The sequence below is a fragment of the Rhinolophus ferrumequinum genome, chromosome 3 (genome assembly GCF_004115265.2).
Source record: "Rhinolophus ferrumequinum isolate MPI-CBG mRhiFer1 chromosome 3, mRhiFer1_v1.p, whole genome shotgun sequence".
NCBI classification, from domain to species: domain Eukaryota; kingdom Metazoa; phylum Chordata; class Mammalia; order Chiroptera; family Rhinolophidae; genus Rhinolophus; species Rhinolophus ferrumequinum.
In genome coordinates, this window is record NC_046286.1 from 8,620,361 (window position 1) to 8,638,474 (window position 18,114).

General features: G+C 38.2%; 1 protein-coding gene across 1 annotated transcript in view; it reads left to right on the forward strand.

Annotated features, from left to right (window-relative positions):
• The window catches only part of DNAH8 (dynein axonemal heavy chain 8), a 335,302-nt gene that overhangs the window by 42,470 nt on the left and 274,718 nt on the right, over positions 1-18,114 (forward strand). Inside the window, 10 exon segments of the mRNA XM_033102419.1 lie at positions 6,675-6,702; positions 6,705-6,743; positions 6,746-6,784; positions 6,787-6,869; positions 9,150-9,226; positions 10,544-10,643; positions 11,458-11,577; positions 12,902-13,037; positions 16,028-16,168; positions 16,171-16,214. Of these exon segments, the coding sequence (XP_032958310.1) occupies positions 6,675-6,702; positions 6,705-6,743; positions 6,746-6,784; positions 6,787-6,869; positions 9,150-9,226; positions 10,544-10,643; positions 11,458-11,577; positions 12,902-13,037; positions 16,028-16,168; positions 16,171-16,214 (807 nt within the window).

The window sequence follows — 18,114 nt, forward strand, 5'->3', positions numbered from 1 at the left end:
AGCTGATTTCTCAACAGAAACTTCGCAGGCCAGAACAGAGTGGCAGGAAATACCCAAAGTGCTGAAAAGCAAGGGCCTACAACCAGGATTACTCTACCCAGCAAGGCTGTCATTTAAAATTGAAGGAGAGATAAAGAGATTTCCAGACAAGAAGAAGCCAAAAAAATTCATTACCACCAACCCAGTGTTACAAGAAATGTTAAAGAGACTTCTTGAAGAAGAAGAAGGGGGAAATTAAACAAACAGAAGATAAAAAATATGAACAGTAAAGTGGCAATAACTACCTATGAGTAATCACTTTAAATATAAATGGATTACATGCTCCAATCAAAAGACACAGAGTGGCTGAACGGATAAGAAAACAAGACCCATTCATAAATGCTGTCTATAAAAGACCCACCTCAGATTGAAAGACACACACAGATTGAAAGTAAAGGGATGGAAAAAAATATTTCATGCAAATGGAAATGGGAAATAAAAGCTGAAGTAGCAATAGTTATATCAGAAAAAATGGACTTTGAAACGGAGACTATAGTAAGAGACAAAGAAGGACATTACATAATGCAAAGGGATCAGTACTCCAAGAGGACATCATTCTAGTAAACATCTATGCGCCCAACACAGGAGCACGTTAATATATGTAACAAATATTGAATGACATATTGGAATATTTTCCAATATGATCACATGTTAGGCCACAAACAAGTCAATATATTTAAGAAGATTAAAATCATATCATGTGTCTTCTCTGACCACAATGCTATGAAAATAGAAATCAATTACAAAAAACTTGAAAAATACACAAACATACTAAATAACATGATACTAAACAATTCATGGGTTGAAAATGAGATTAAGGAAGAAGTCAGAAGATAACCTTGAGACAAATGAAAATGAAAATACAATCTATGGGACACAGTGAACACTGTCCTAAGGGGGAAATTGATAGCAATACAGGTCTACCTCAAGAAACAGGAAAAATGGCAAATAAACAATCTAAGCTTACACCTAAAGGAACTGGAAAAAGAATAGCAAACAAGTCCAAAGTGAATACAAGGAAGGAAATAACAAAGATCAGAGCGGAACTGTTAGGTTGGTGCAAAAGTATTGTGGTTTTTCCATTTGTTTTTAACCTTTTAAACCGCAATTACTTTTGCACCAACCTAATAAATGAAATAGAGGCTTAACAATACAAAAGATCAGTGAAACCAAGAGCTGGTTCTTTCAAAAGATAAACAAAATGGATAAACCTTTAAGCTGAGTCATCAAGGAAAAAGGAGAGAGGACCCAAATAAATAAAATCAGAAATGAAAGAAAAGTTACAACAAACAGTACAGAAATGCAAAAAATTTAAACAAAATGCTACAAGCAATTATATACCAACAAATTGGACAATCTGGAAGAAACGGATAAATTTCTAGACGCATACAATCTTCCAAGGCTGAATCAAGAAGAAACAGAAAATCTTACCTGATTACTACTAATGATATCGAATCAGTAATCAACAATTTACCAACAAACAAAAGTCCTGGACTGGATGGTTTCACAGGTGAATTTTGCCAAACTTTCAAAAAAGAATTAACATTTATTCTTCTCAAGCTATTCCAAAAATTCAAGAGGAGGGAAGGCTCCCAAACTCATTGTACAAGACCACCATCACCCTGATCCCAAAACCAGACAAAAACATTACAAAAAAAAAAAGTTATAGGCTGATATCTCTGATGAATATAGATGCAAAAATCCTCAACAAAATATTAGCAAACTGAATTCAGCAATACATTAAAAAGATCATATACCACGATCAAGTGGGATTTATTTTTGGCATGCAAGGTTGGTTCAATATTCACAAATCAATTAACTTCATACACTACATAAACCAAATTAAAGAATAAAAATCATATGATCATATCAATAGGTACAGAAAAAGTGTGTGACAAAATTTGGCATCCATTTATGATAAAAACTCCCAGCAAGTGGGAACACATATATTTCAACATAATAAAGCCCACATATGACAAACCCACAGCTAACATCATACTTAATATAGGGAAAGCTAAAAGCATTCTTTTTAAGATGAGAACAAGACAAAGATGTCCACTTTCACCACTTTTATTCAACATAGACTTGTTAGTCCTATCCACAGCAATCAGACAAAAAAAGAAATAAAAGGCATCCAACTTGGAAAGGAAGAAGTAAAGCTGTCATTATTTGCAGGTGACATGATACTATATGCAGAGAACCCCCAAGATTCTGCCAAAAACCTATTAGAACTGATAAGTGCATTTAGTAAAGTAGCAGGATACAAAATTAATATTCAGAAATCAGTTGCATTTTTATACACCAATAATGAATTATCAGAAAGGGAAATTAAGAAACCAATCCAATTTATAATTGTAAAACAAATATTTAGAAATAAATTTAACCAAGGAATAAAAGTCCTGTACTCAGAAAATTGTAAGGCATTGAAGAAAGAAATTAAAGAAGATACAAATAAATGGAAGCATATACCATGCTCATGGATAGGAAGAATTAATATAGTTTAAATGTCCATATTACCCAAAGCAATATATAGATTAATTGCATCCCTATCAAAATACCAAATAGAACAAATAATCCTAAAATTTATATGGAACCATAAAAGACCCTGAATAACCACAGCAATCTTGAGAAAGAAGAACGAAGCTGGAGGTAACACGCTACCTTAACTATACTATGTGCCATAGTAATCAAAACAGCATGGTATTGGCGTAAAAGCAGACACATAGATCAATGGAACAGAATACAGAGCCTAGAAAAAAAAATCCATGCCTATATGGTCATTTAATGTATGACAAAGGAACAAGAAGATACACTGGGGTAAAGATAGTCTATTCAATAAATGATACTGGGAAAACTGGGCAGATACGTGCAAAAGAAAGAACTGGACCATCTTCTTTCTCCATATGAATAAACTAAAAATGGATTAAAAACTGAAATGTAAGACCTGAAACCATAAAACTCCTGGAAGAAAACATAGGCAGCAAACTCTCAGACATTATGCTTAGTAATATTTTTACTGATGTATCTCCTCAGGGAAGGGAAACAAAAGAAAAAGTAAACAAATGGGAGTATGTCAAACTAAAAAATTTTTGCACAGCAAAGGAAACCATCAACAAAACAAAAAGACATCCTACTGAATGGGAGAATATATTCAGTGAAAAATATGATAAGGCTTAATGTCCAAAGTAATAATAATTTAAGAAAGTATACAACTCATCACCAAGAAACCAAACAGTGCAGTTAACAAATGGGCAGAGGACCTGAATTGACATTCCTCCAAAGAGGATATAGAGATCGCCAGTAGACATGAAGAGATGCTCAATGTCACTAATCATCAGAGAAATGCAAATAAAAACCTCAATGAGATATCACTTTACATCTGTCACAATGGCTATTGTCAGTAAAATAACAACAACTGTTGGTGAGGATGTGGAGAAAAGGAAACGCTTGTGCACTGTAGGTGGGATTGCAAATTGGTTTAGCCACTGTGGAAAACAGTATGGAGGTTTCTCAAGAAATAAAAAATAGAATTACCTTATGATCCAGCAATTCCACTCCTGGGGATTTATTCAAAGAAAACCAAAACACTAATTCGAAATGATATATGCACCCCTATGTTCACTGTGGAATTATTTACAATAGCCAAGATATGGAAACAACTGAAATGTCCATCAATAGATGATTGGATAAAGATTAGGTGGTATATATGTACAATGGAATATTACTAGGCCCTAAAAAAGAGTGAAATCTTACCATTTGCGACAACATGGATAGATCTAGAGGGCATTATGCTAGGTGAAATAATTCAGACCGAAAAAGACAAATACCATATGATCTCACTTATATGTGGAATCTAAAGAACAAAATAAATGAACAAATACAACAGAAACAGACTTAGATACAGAGAAGAAACTGACAGTTACTAGATGGGAGGGGATTGGGGGGGCTGGGTGAGAAAGGTGAAGGGATTAAGAAGTACAAATTGGTAGTTAACAAAAGAGTCATGGGAATGTAAATACAGTATGGGGAATATAGTCAATAATATTATAAAAACTATGTATGGTGCCAGGTGGGTACTAGACTCATCAAGTAGATCACTGCATAAATTATATAAATGTCTAACTACTACGCTGTATACCTGAAACTAATATAAAATAATACTTAATGTCAAGTATTAAGAAAAACAGTGACGGATATAAAGTGCAGCATAGGGAAGATAGTCAATAATATTGAAATAACTATGTGCAGTGTCAGGTGGGTAATAGACTTACTGGGGTTATCACTTTGTGAGGTAGTATCAATGTCTAATCGCTATGTTGTTTCGTAAACCTGAAACTAAAAAAAATCCAAAAAACCCCTCATTCCACGAGGGCTCAGAAACCAGAGCTAATGCAGCACCTCTAGGCCTTACACGAAGTGCATTCAATTTGTGTGTTATCCCAACTCTCCTGCGGGAAGTCTCCGGCTGACTGGCATCTCTCCCTGGTGTGAGTGGTGGACGTGATGTCCAGACTCTCAAAGAATGGGCTATACAACTTACCTTGAAGTGTGGCCACGATTTTGTGAAAATCCTCTAGAGATAGTTACTGAGCTGCCTGAATGGGCTTTCCCTGATGAGTGGGGCCCAGTAGGGGCCACTGTTAGGGTATCCCGGTGAATTCTTAAATAGTGAAGAGGAGAGTCAGATGGACAAGCTAAGTCAGAGCTTATTTGGGAAGGGTATGATTCAGATGTCAGGGTAACCCAGAGGCACAGTCAAAGGACAGACGGGACTGAGACTGGGGTTGGAGAGCTGAGACCTCAGATTTAGACAGAGATATTGGGGATCTTTACTGAATAAGTGAGGGAGGTTCTAGTGTGTCAGCTTCGGGTTCCCAAAATGCACCCTTTTTTTAGTGGGTGTTCACTTGAGGTGCATTGAATGTTAGTCTGTGCTGAGGAGGCAGAATTAAGCGTGTACACTTTTCTTTGCTGATTCTTCCTTTTCTTTCCATGCAAATTTTGGTGTTTATGTTTCCCAGAGTTTAGTTTTGTTTTCTTCTCACCTTGAACATCTGTGGGAGACAAGTGAAGGGATGGGAAACTCATATTGCTGGGGGGAGACTTAAGGAACTGGAGCTAGTAGGTGGGGTGGTGTCTCTACTCATGATGACGTGGAGATGAGGGAATCGTAACATGGTGAGAGCTGGAAAGGGTGCCAAGTTTGGTGAGCAGAAAAGGGATTATAAGTTGCCTGTCAACACTGAGGGGTCAAAAGCTGATAAAGAGACTGGTTCAAAAGCCAAGGCTGGGACAAACTAGCAGGAGCACGGTCCTGGTTGATTCCCGTAACTGGCTTTTACATTGCTGCCACGGGGTGCGGGATGCAGTGGCTGAGTTTGGCACCGACTGCTTTCTCTGCCTCTTGATGCCCTCATCCAGCCATGGACAAAATAGAGGACATGTTAGGGACAGGAATTTTGTCCCAGTTTCTGGCCATTGGGGTCAGGTGGTAGGGAAAGGGATAAAGGGCAGAGTCTTAGTAGGATAGATAACAGAGCAGGTGGTAGTTTAGTTCTTCAGTGTGTTTTTAAATTGTTTTTGTTTTTTAAGGTGAGTGGAGTGTACGTATTAGTGGGAGACCCAGCTATTTCTCATGTTTATATAGAGCATATACAGCATGCTATAAATTCCAGGGTGGTCTGTATTTCCTGAGGGTTTTGGACTGGCTTCTAGGATGACAGTGGTTTTTGGAAGTGTATGGAAATAGTGGCAGAAGAATACCAGTTGCTCAGAAATGGTCATTTTGCATTGACATGTGCAAGGGACTTTATGTGAATTCTGCTGGCTCTGTAGAAGGACTGGTAGTGTGTCTTCTTGTGGTGTAGTAGTTTGAAACATTTTATTTTCTGTTTGACCGTTGGACAATGGGCCCACCCTGGAGAGCTTTGAGCATTGTTCTCCAAAACAGGAATCAAAATGGGGAATTATCCATGAAGAGTAAGGAACTGAGTAGCCAGTTAACATGAAAGAGTTTTTTTTGGTGAAGTGGGTGGTGTTGGTACGTTGAGATGGATGCAGCCATTTCTGCACTAAAGTCCATTGGAAGGGTTTCCCAGAGCCTCTTCAGGGGTCAGAAGTGATGGCAGTTCATTCTTCAGTCTTCTGGGCCTTCCCACCTGAATGGAGGGGAAACAGAAAACAGACGTGGATTTCTGCTAGTGTTACGTATCAGAAGTATAGTGAGGGGAAGGCCAAGAAAAATGGTAAAGCTTCTGAATCCAGTGATCCAGTGAAGTGATTTTCAGAAAATTCTCAAGAATTAAAGGATGAAGCTGTTTAGACATCTCCATGGGCTTTTACTCCAATTCTTTTTTTCCTCCTTCTCAAAGACCAAAGTGATCAAATTCTGAAAAAGGTGTGAACTCTCTCTGGAGAGTCTAGAACATCATCTGTCTTAAATAGAGTAGTACTGATTAGTGACAGAGATTGTCTTTTATTTTATCTATTTTATCTCCTTTGGTTGGTTTTATCTAAATGATTCTAGGGCCTGTTTATTGGTTTGTTTTTTAAATCAATGATTCATTAAGAGCTTATTCCAGGGAAGAGTGCTTAATATCCCACTTGTAAAATAAAACAATACTTCTCTTTTTAAGATTACAGAAATGATAACTGTTGTGCAAACATCTCAGCTTTGAGTAATTCTACCATAGAGGGAATAGATATTATGGCAATAAATTCAAAAATATATATCAAGGGGTTAAGAAAAGCAATATGACATCCTGGATCCCAGAAGGACAGAATTTGACACAGATTTCATAGAGTTCATGGCAAAAATCAATGCTTTAGAGGTAAGTAATTATACATACTTTTACTTTAGTAAAGCTCAAATGTAATCAATAATGATGGAATTCACATATTTATTATGTTACTCTTGCAAATTAATCAAAAATATTTCCTAGTGTGAATAACTTTTTAAGTAGTCCACAAAATATTTTCCACCTTTATAAAAATGAAAAATTAGCATATTCAGTAAAAGATGTCAGTGAATAACCAGAAACCCTAAGGACTATTGTAGCTAGCGTTCATTTTCAGTTTACACTAAAATTTGTATTCGATTTTTGTTGTGCCCAGGAGCCAATGTCATTTTTCCAGAATGAGGAATATTGTCATCCTTATTCTTTGTTTCAAGTGTGAAAAGATTTGAGGACAGATTAGGAAGGGGGGGGGGGGTCACTCTCCACTTGGCCCTGCCCTTGACGGCCATATTCTCTCTGCCGTTTAGGGGACAGCTCTTAAAGGTCCTCCTCCTGTTTATCAGAGCCTCAGGGCCACTGGAGGGATGAAGGTAGTTAACAAATATGTTGGGTGAGACATAACGTCTGTCTTTCTCACCTTTTGGGTTTATATGACCTCAGTTACTCCCTTACTGAAAACTACTATAAAACCAGGTTTAGCCCCAGGGAGAGGTCCCCTCTTTGCTGCGCAATATCCTGGAGACACAGGGAGGGACAAGAATATACTCTCTCCACCTCCTGAGTCTGAAATTTTTGCCATGAAGGTGAGGAAAGTGTGTGTGTGTGTGTGTGTGTGTATACAGGGTGCCAAAAAATATATACACATTTTAAGAAAGGAAAAAACTGTATTAAATTTACGCTGATGGTAACCACTCTGAGCACCTCTTGTAATTGCAGAAATCAAACATGACTTGTATTCATCTTTGTTATCGGTATATATTGAGTATTACATTTTAATACAGTTTTTTCCTTCCTTAAAATGTGTATACATTTTTTTGACACCCTCTGTGTGTGTGTATGTGTGTGTGTGTTATTTATTCTTTAAAGATTCTTTAAAATCTATATTACATGTAATCTGGACAATATAAATAAGAAAAATCCTAAAATTCTAACAACACTGCCTTTTCTTTTTGGCATATATTTCCTTTTAGTTTGGAAAGTTAGACTCTGATAGTAATATAAATTAATATTTTAGATGTGACTACTAACAATTGTCACCCCAATAAATTAAAAAAATAATAAAATAAAAAAAATATATTTTAGATGTGACTTTTGGTGTTTGGCTAGTTGGGCAGGGTAGAGTTTGCTTCTAAAAAGATTTGCGAATTACATCTTCATGGTGATGGGAATGTGTGGATTTTTTAAATTAACTTATTTTTATGATTGCTTAATAAAGCTTACATGTTGTAAAGGCTCTATTGTGGTCTTAGATACAAACTTTAGATACAAAATTTAGCTTTCAGTATATTTAGAGGCCGTATTAACTTTTTAATATTTTGAAAGAGGTGTCAGTGTTTTAGCTTGCTTTCCTTTCCCAATGTTTGAGTAGTGGACGTGGTATAGATTAGTAGACCCTAACAATGTAATCTGTGAGTGAAAGGAACTTGCAAAGAGTGCATCAGTTCCATTGGTTGGGGACCAGGAGTTTGGAGTTCACTGCTTGGGATGGTGCAGGTCTCAAAGGAATGTTTTCTTCATGTTCCTTTTTAGCATGGTAAAGAGGTTTCTGAGAGCAGCAGAGTTTGAAAATGGCACCTGTTGACCTTGGGTGTCTATAGTGTCATTACGTTGCTCTAGCAGTATGCTTAGAAATTCTCAATATACCAAAGAAATATGCTTGGTAAGGGATGTTCACTCCTTTCATAAATTCTCTAGTCAGTAATTTCCAATAGATAACAAGCAGCAAATGCAAATCACATGTGTAATTTTATTGTTTCTAGCCATTGTATGAAAAATAGTTAAAAGAAACAGATGAAATTAATTTTAATAATGTACTTTAGTCAACCCAACATAATTCAGAATATTACCATTTTGACATGTCATCAATATAAGAATCATTGAGATATTTTGCATTCCTGTCTTTGGTACGAAAGTGAAACCTAGTGCATATTTTATATTTGCAACACATCTCACTTCCAAGTAGTGACATTTCAAGTGCTCAGTAGCCACATGTGGCCAGTGGCCACCACACTGGACAGTTCAGTTCTAGATGCTTAGATGGTAGGTGTGCTGAAGGCTATTTTGATTCTGTGGGAAAATTATTAATTATTGTTAAACAAAATGAATTTCTTCCTTAGTGTCAAAAATCATTTAAATATTAGTGTTTTATTTTAGGTACAAATACAGGCATTTATGAACAGTACTTTTGGAAAAATCTTATCTTCTCAGCAGGCTCTTCAGCTGCTTCAAAGGTATTTATAATTATTAGGCAGTATAGTTTCTACTTGGGATAACTTTATATCTGAAAATACAATTTCAAATAAGATGTTCTTGGAAACCTCTCCTAGGCAAACATGAAAACTCACAAGCATTAATCTTTCAATCACCATTAAACAGACTTAAAAATTTGAAATATGATATTTTTCATTGCATATTTTTGGTAGCAGAAAGTCTTTCAATGAGAAAATAAAATATTTTCCATGTTTTTTCCCCCAGCTACGTAATATATTTGAAGTTAATTTCATAGGTGTTATTGGAAAGGGAGCAAGTAATGTTTAATTCTGCGTACTGAAAGGATTTCTGAAAGTGAAATTAAGAGTGGTAGATCTCCAACTTTCCATTTTCCTTCATGAGTGCTCCCGTAGCTTCTTTTCCCTCCACTCCTGACAACAGTGCTCCCCTAAAGGGAAGGAAAGCCTAGATTAGGGGGACAAGCTGGACTCAGGGCTATTTTCTTCCAGGAGGGAGGGCTCATGACCCACGTTAGGGACCTTTTGGGAACTCTACTGAGAGCCAGTGGATCTGGGCTTGGGCCCAGTTTTGCTATACTTCCATGTCTCTCTGATGATGGATAATACCACTGAGACCTTACCTTATGAGACAGACCATCATAAGTCAAAACAGACAAAGTGGTTTTGGTAAGTGATAGTACTGTACAGACAGATGGCAGATACCATTTTCTTGGTGATTTGTCTCTCTGTCTCTGCCTTTTTTTTTTTAACCTATAGTATGCTGGTGTTAACTCACTTTATTATCAGAACATTCGGATTCTGGTATTTCCTGTATATCACTTAGTCTCTAAGTGAAAGTGATATTTGGCTGACAAAAATCATCATTATTATTATGACTATTATTATTATTATTTTGGAATCATATAAGCATTAATATGAGGGACAGAGGGATAGTGAGTGTGCTCCCCTCCCATCTTTGCAAAGCCAACTCCCCACTCATCTTTTCAATCTCAGTTTAAATGTCACTTTCTCAGGGAAGTATTTCTTGACTTCCCAGAAGTGCTGGGTTCCCTGTTACACGCATTTCTGGCACCCTTGTAATTTAAATAATTACTTACGTAACTCTTGTCTGATCTCTCTCTTTCCCATAAGATAACTGTAGGCTCCACGAGGGCTGGGACCACACACCTATCTTGTTCATCACTGTATCCTAGCAAATGTATGAAGCCCGGTATGAGTATTTGTCAAATGACGAAATGAATGGATTTTTAGGATTGCAGCAATTCTTAAGTATGTTTCTCATTTACTTTTTAATTACTCACCTTCAATTACTTTTAGATTCCAGAAGCTGAACATTCCCTGTCTTCAATTAGAAATAAATCACACAATTGAGCGTATTCTTCAGTATTACGTGGCTGAACTTGAAGCTATTAAGAAGGCAAGTATCATGTTTATAAATAGAAGGGTACTTTAGTACAAAAAGAAATGTATTCCGAAAGTATTTGCTGTGATTATCTTGTACCAAGCTTTCCAGGAGCAAACCTTTCACTGCTAAGTAGCTCTGGTACTCCCCTCTCTGTGTGGGAAGGTGCTGACACTGGATGTCACTGGACACCCACATTTACATCCCTGTGCTCTTAAGAACTGCCTTTCAATACTTTAATGGTTACCAGAGAGTAAGGGGAGAGGGGACATAGTAGAGGAGGGTAAAGGGGGTCAAATATATGGTGATGGAAGGAGAACTGACTGGCTGGTGAGCACACAGTGTAATATATAGATGACGTATTAAAGAATTGTACACTTGAAACCTCTGTAATTTTACTAACCATTGTTACCCCAATAAATTTACTAAAAAACATGAGAAAAAAGAACTGTCTTTGTGTGACAGCATTCATGTGTGTTTAGGAAAGCCCATTTAAGTTAATATTTTTATGTGAGAAAATATTGCTCTGAAGACTGTCATGGCAGATATAATGTAGCAATGTGTTCTCGCTATTGAACTTTGGGATAAAAAGGCAGAAAAAAATATACATGTACTGGGAAATAAGGGTTAAGAGAGGATTAAGTGTCATATACTGTAAACAATATAGTTTCTGAACCTCTGAAGTGTATTTATATATTTACTGACTACCTACCTCCTCAGTACGAAACATGGGAATAATGGTAAAACATCAATACAAATGTAGCTTTCTGTTTTTTGCCTCTTCCATTGTATTGAATTTCAGACATTAATACTAGAACTTTAATTACAGCTTTATCATTCTCAAAAAGATGATCCCCCTCTGGCTCGCAACATGCCCCCTATAGCAGGAAAAATTCTTTGGGTGAGACAGCTCTATCGTCGGATAAGTGAACCCATCAACTATTTCTTTGTAAGCCAATGATTAAGTTTCCAGTATGTGGATTGTGGTGGTTTTTAATACAAAAACTATATTTTATGCTATAATATTTGTGTCCAAGGAAGTAGTTAGAGCTAATTCTTTTACTGGGTGAAGAAAAATTAGTTTATAAATATGCCTGAGAGACACCAAGCCAATTTTTTCATGTTTGGTAGATAAGCCCGTTTAGTTACAGTTACATCTAAGGGGGTGAATCTCATAACTTTATGAGTTTTAATAATACAGGACACTTTATAAAGGCTCTAAAAAATAATTGTTTTGAAAATAATAAAGTACAGGCCAAGCGCTGAGGCTTACCTTTCTGTGTGGACAGATAGGTCACTGATATATATTAGTTAAGGTTGAGATACCCTTGGAGCATCTGTTCCTGTATGAAGAACTGAGACCTAGAGAAGAGAATAATAAAGCATGTTCATTCTCTATGTCCTTAAGGGGATTAGATTTCTGAAAAACACTAGAATACTCAGATTTTGTCAGCATTCTAAAATTGCCAGTCTGTCTGCTCTGTTTTTTGTTTTTGCGTTTTGTTTTTTTTTTTTACTTTGTTTTTTAAAGAGACAGAGGAGCAAAGCAGACACAGTCTACTTGGTGTTGTGTCTTACACGTAAATATAGAACAAAATAACTACCAGGCAATATTCTTGCAAGTAACATTATTTAAGCATTATTAAATATTAAGTTTTTGGTTGTTGTTTGGCAACTGTCATTTATTTTACTTTTCTCAATATTTAAAAAAATGAAAATGCTGGCCTTAGACAAGAGACAGGATGGGCACTTGATCACTGGTTGCTCTGTAGTGGCAGAGCAGAGGTTGCCCTGTTTCTGACATATGCCATTCACAACATAAAACATTCCATGGTTACAGAAATAAATTTGGTTTCTCTTCTTTGATATAGGGTTACTTTATTTTGGGGGAGGGAGGTGCTGGAATTTGCAAACTTTGGAATTTTCCAAAGTTCAAGGAAAATCAGTCCATTGTATCTTGTCCAGAAAAGTGGGGAAGGAACAGAGTTGGAGGTAGAGACTCTCAGTGCCTGGGGCTGGCTGCAGGGCTGGAGACCTTTCTTGTTAAGTCCTTTATTACCTTTTCCAATTTCCCCTTTCTACTGATAATGTTTCCCTCCTTCCATCTCTAGCTTGTATAGCCTTCCTCATCTCTGTTTTACTCTGAGGAAAACATCTAAATGGGGAGCATAATTATTTGATTTCATTTTAAATATAAGCAGCTTTATGATTTGGATATGAAAACAAGCAGCAGTCTTTTAAAAATAAATCTTTCTTTTTCCCTTAAAAAACAGAAAAATTCAGACATTTTGTCAAATTCGGAAGGTAAAGCTATCATTCGTCAGTATAACAAAATGTCCTATGTCCTGGTGGAATTTGAGGTGGTCTACCACACGGCCTGGGTCAGAGAGATGTCGCAGCTGCAGTACGGTGTGTAGAGGGCTGTGCAGTGATGCGCAGGCGCGGCGTGGGGGTGGGGGAGGTGTTAGGCGAGTTTGAATGAGCTCATGGTTCTGGAGAAGTTTCACATCGCTTTTATATCATCTTATGATGGTTCAGTTTAGATTTGGGGGTGATACAATTATTTATTTCTTTACAGTTAGTAATAACACTCTGATTTTATAAGCAAAAATTGTCATGACCTTAAAGTTGATGTACTTAGATTATGACTTCCCCGGAAAAACAGTATTTAAAAAGAAGTGTTAAGACTCTTTGTAGACATTTCTCCATAGATATAGGAAAGTTTTCCTATTTAGTTTTATCATGTTATAGATTGAAATCTTAGCCCCAGTCAAGGGAGAAAGAATTGCAGCTTGCTGGTCTGCCTCCCTCCCTCCCTCCATTTTCCCTCCCTCCCTCCCTTCCTCTCTTTCTTTTTCTATAGCTGAATTTAATTTCAGTGTTGAGCTCCAGTAAATTAAGTGTATTAGGACTGTGTCTAAGTACCTGTGAGGGGTGCTAAGACATTGGGCAGTTAAGTGTGAGGTGGGGCGATGGTGGTTCTAAGCCATCATCCATCTGTGGTGGCATCCTCTGAGGTGTTGTTATTGTTGGGCTCACCCGTTGGTTATGCTTTGTCCCACCTTATCCTTAAGCTCTTACCAATAAGCTTGGGGGAACCCTAACTGTGTCCCCTGGTACAGTAGTTTCTGCCTCCCACCCCAGGATCGCCACTGAAGCAGAGCACAGAATTGCAGGCACAGGAAGCACAAATTCTGCAGTTGGGTCACTGGGAGTGACAGTGAAAGGGGCCAGTCCTACTTCTGCCTCTTGGTTCCAGACCCATGCATTTTAGTTATTGGGAACACAGCACTATATACAGGCCAGATTCACTGCACCTGCATCCTGGAGGGCAGTGCCCCAAGCCAGCAGGGTGTCTTCCCCAACTGACACCATAGTTAAACCTTTAATAGGCCACTTCTGTCAGGCCAGCTGTTTCTGGGTAATGTACATGGAAGGACCCTATGGATCCTAATGAAAGCCCGTCAATAGAGCAACACTCTCAAAGGAGCATCAAGAGAAGCTTAACATTCACATTATAGAAAAGAGTAAAAGAATGTTTAACAACTGACACACGGAACATGTACATGTTAGCTTCTACAATACCATGCAGTTTTCTACTCTTTTTTTTTTGTTGTTCTGCTGTTTTTCCCCTCTTATCTGTATATGTTCAAGAACAAGTTCAACAGCCACCTGTTCCGTAAAGCCCTTCCTTATCTTCCTGGCAGAAGATAATGTGCTCCTCCTCTAGAGTCCTCCATACACTTCATCTGCAGTTCTTTCTCATGACACTTACTGCTTGTTGATCTGTCTTATCTCCCCTACTTATTCCAAGGATACTCTCTCTGTCTGTTTCATCTTTGCATCCTTTAAATAACAGCATAGCTAACATGTAATGCTTACCATACCATGTGCCAGGCTTTGTCTAAGCACTACATATACAACTTCCTTTAATCCTCATGGCAACCCTATGAGGAACTATTACTATCCTCATCTTACAGATGAGGAAACTGGAGCACTGAGTGGTTAAGTGACTTCCCAAGATCACACAACTTGGAAGTGGCAAGGCCATGATTCAGATTTGCCTTTCATGTAAACACAGGCTAGTGGAAATGAATTGCTCTGGAAGGCTTCTTGGTGTTACAGTGATGTGATGATGTTTAACTATACAGAAACTCAGAATAATGACTGGGGACCTAGTATCGGCCTCTTTTAGTTGGTTGCTTTATATGAGTATGAAGTTCTCTGGTGATGATTTACGTGGGATGGATGTTCACTCAGCCCTGGAGCAGACTTCCCGGCTGTCAGTATTGTTAGTGGTTTTGCTGACCATTTTGTCCTTTCAAGGAAAGCTCAGTACAGCCTTAAGGAAGACAGATTTCGTCAAATGTTCAAAAGTTACTTTGGAGTTTACTTGGGAGGGTAAATGATTTCTAGCCCAATTTTAAAAAGGTTACAAATGTATTGGGTAAAATTTTTAGTTGAAATCCTCATGAAACCAGCATCATTAGGAACCATATTAAGACTAACTTTATCTGATGAGTAAAAGTCTACTAACTTCAAAGGGATATACAGATATTTTATTAGAAATTTGATGCAGACACATTTTGTTCAGTAATGTGAGGCTTGGAAGATACATGGGAAATTCTCACGTTAGTAGTGTTTGTTAATATGAGATATAATTCAAGCTAGCGTGTACTTGTCTGTAAGTGTGTTGTTATTATGCCTCTAAAGGTAATTCATGTTAGGATAACAAATAATATATGGTTGCTCAGCATGAACCATTGGGATTATGTATTTCAATTCATAATAAAAGGCATATCTGAAAATGCCTATTTATATTAATAATGTTCATGTAGTGAATCAGATACACTGTAAAAAATTCTTCTTCTACATTCCAGGAGTTCACAGTGCAATGGTGTTTAATAAATATTTCTTACTGATACTGAGCCTAGTTATCAGAAATTCAGAATGGAGAATTCATTCAGATACACCTCCTTAAAGGTTCTAGTTGGGGTGAGGCATGGAAAAGGGTTTGAAATCTATGAGGTGTATAATATTTTGTAACTGTGCACATCTTCTAGTTCTCTCCCAGGGATTAAATCACCATCTATAAAAATAAACTAACACTGTATTACAGCTCTCTTAGTCCCACTCAGAAAGTTATTGCAGCTTATAGCACAAAGGTTATCCATTCTTGGTCCATTATTTCTTATCTCTCTTGATCTGGTTTTATGGCTTTACAGAAAGTTTGGAGCACTGACCATGTGTCAGATACGTCCCTAAGAACCTGGGACATCCAGAAATATTCTTTTGCTTGTAAGAAGTCAGTGGTCCAGTGGGAAAGATGGGTAGGGAACCAGGGACGGAAGCAGAAAAGAAATCCAGAATAACTAATGTCAACAACTGTTTATTTGTAGCTTTACAAGCCACACTTTTTGTGCGACATCCAGAATCAGGAAAGTTGATAGTTAATTTTGATCCCAAAATTCTGGAAGTTGTTCGGGAAACTAAGTGCATGATAAAAATGAAGCTGGATGTTCCAGAACAAGCAAAGAGATTGCTAAATTGGAAAGTAAATTGAAAGCAGACAAATTGCGTTTGCAGGTAAGATAGATTATATTTTCTAGTTACTTTTGAAGTCTTTAAAAAAAAAAAAAATCCCAAAAAACAAAAAATATATCAGATTTCCGGTCAAGATGGCAGAGTAGGTAAAGGCTGTGCTTGCCTCCTCTCACAATCGCATCAAAATTACAGCGAAACTACATCATTGAGAATCGCTTGAGTCTAGCTGAAATGAAGCCCTACAACTAAAGACATACAGAAGAAGCCATCTTGAGACAGGGTAGGAGGAGCAGGAGACATTGAACGGGCTCAGCACAACCACATGTGACCATTAAAATCAGGAGGAATATCTCGGATGTGTAGGTCTCTCCCAGAGGAGCAAGGAGGTCTCAACCATATACTAGGCTCCCCAGTCCAGTGTTCCAGTGCTGATAAGTCCTCATAACTTCTGGCTATGAAACTAGTGGAGATTGTGGGCTGAGCAAGAGGAGGGCAGCTAGAATCCAGGCAGTCCTCTTAAAGGGCCCATGCGTGGACTTACTCACTGACGGATTCACTGGCTCTGAGCTCCAGTACTGGGGCAGCAGCTCGAATACTCCAGGGACATAAGGGGAGGAACTGAGTTGTCTAGCTTTGCGCTGAGGTCTGGAGGGACAGCTTTCTCCCAGACAGAGGAGCTGGCAGAAGCCACTGTTTCTTGGATGAGCCCTCCCCCTTCCTGGTGTGCAGACAAAGGTGGCACCCATATCTGAGTCTCTCTAACCCGGCTAACACCATTTATCTACCCTACCCTGGTAATTCCCAGAGACCCTGCCCCACCTAACTTTATGGAAACCCAAGCCACTTCCAGTGGCGTCTCCATATAAACAGCCTATCTTGACTCATGCTACAGACTTTCCTAAAATCTCTTAAAGGTTCATAAAACCCAATCAAACGCATCTGGCTTCAGCATGTCCCATACCTCTTACTGAGCACCCCCAAGCCTGGCACTAGTGACAGCGAGCCTGGTTTGTGGCCTAGCCTCTTGAGTCACCTCCAAGGTCCAGCACGGTGGCAGCCATCTGCAGATTGCTTTCTGGCTTATGCCAGGTGGTCCTGGGCAGGGCACAGGCTGTGGCTGAACTTGACCTGAGGTGAAGCCCCTCCCAGGAGGACCTGGGGCTGGCAAACTTGGTGGCCAGCTTTGGACCGAGCCAGAATATTACCCAGCCATCTCCAAGAACGCCACAACCAAAGGGCTGATTGGGCAGGCACCAATGCCCTGCTAAAGCAAATCCTACTCTGTAGGGTTAGACCCTGTACAATAACTCCTCCATTGTACTCACAGCCAGTCCTCATAACCAATCAGCCTGATGGTCAGTCCCTCCCATTGAAGTGCAAATAGCAACCAAGTGTCAACTACAACAGGAGGGCATACACAACCCACACAAGGGACACACATGGAATACCTGGCTGAGGAGACCAGGTAGACTGCATTACTGAGCCCCACAGGACACCTACTAAATGAGGCCACCTTTCTAAGACTGGGAGGCATAGCAGTCCTATGTAAAGAAACAAACACAGGGAGGCAGCTAAAATGGGGAGACAAAGAAACATGTCCCAAATAAAAGAACAGAACAAAACTCCAGAAAAGGAACTAAACAAAATGGAGACAAGCAATCTACCATATGCAGAGTTCCAAACACTGATTATAACAATACTCAGTGATCTCAGGGAGAACTTCAACAAAGAGATAGGAAAAATAAAAATGGAAATAGAAAACATAAAAAAGAACAAGGCAGAAATAAGGAATACAATAACTGAAATAAACAATACATTAGAGGGAAGAAACAGTAGATTAGCTGATGCAGAGGATTGAGTCAGTAATTTGGAAGATAAGGTAACAGAAAACACCCAATCAGAACAGTAAAAAGAAAAAAGAATCCAGAAAAATGAGGACAGA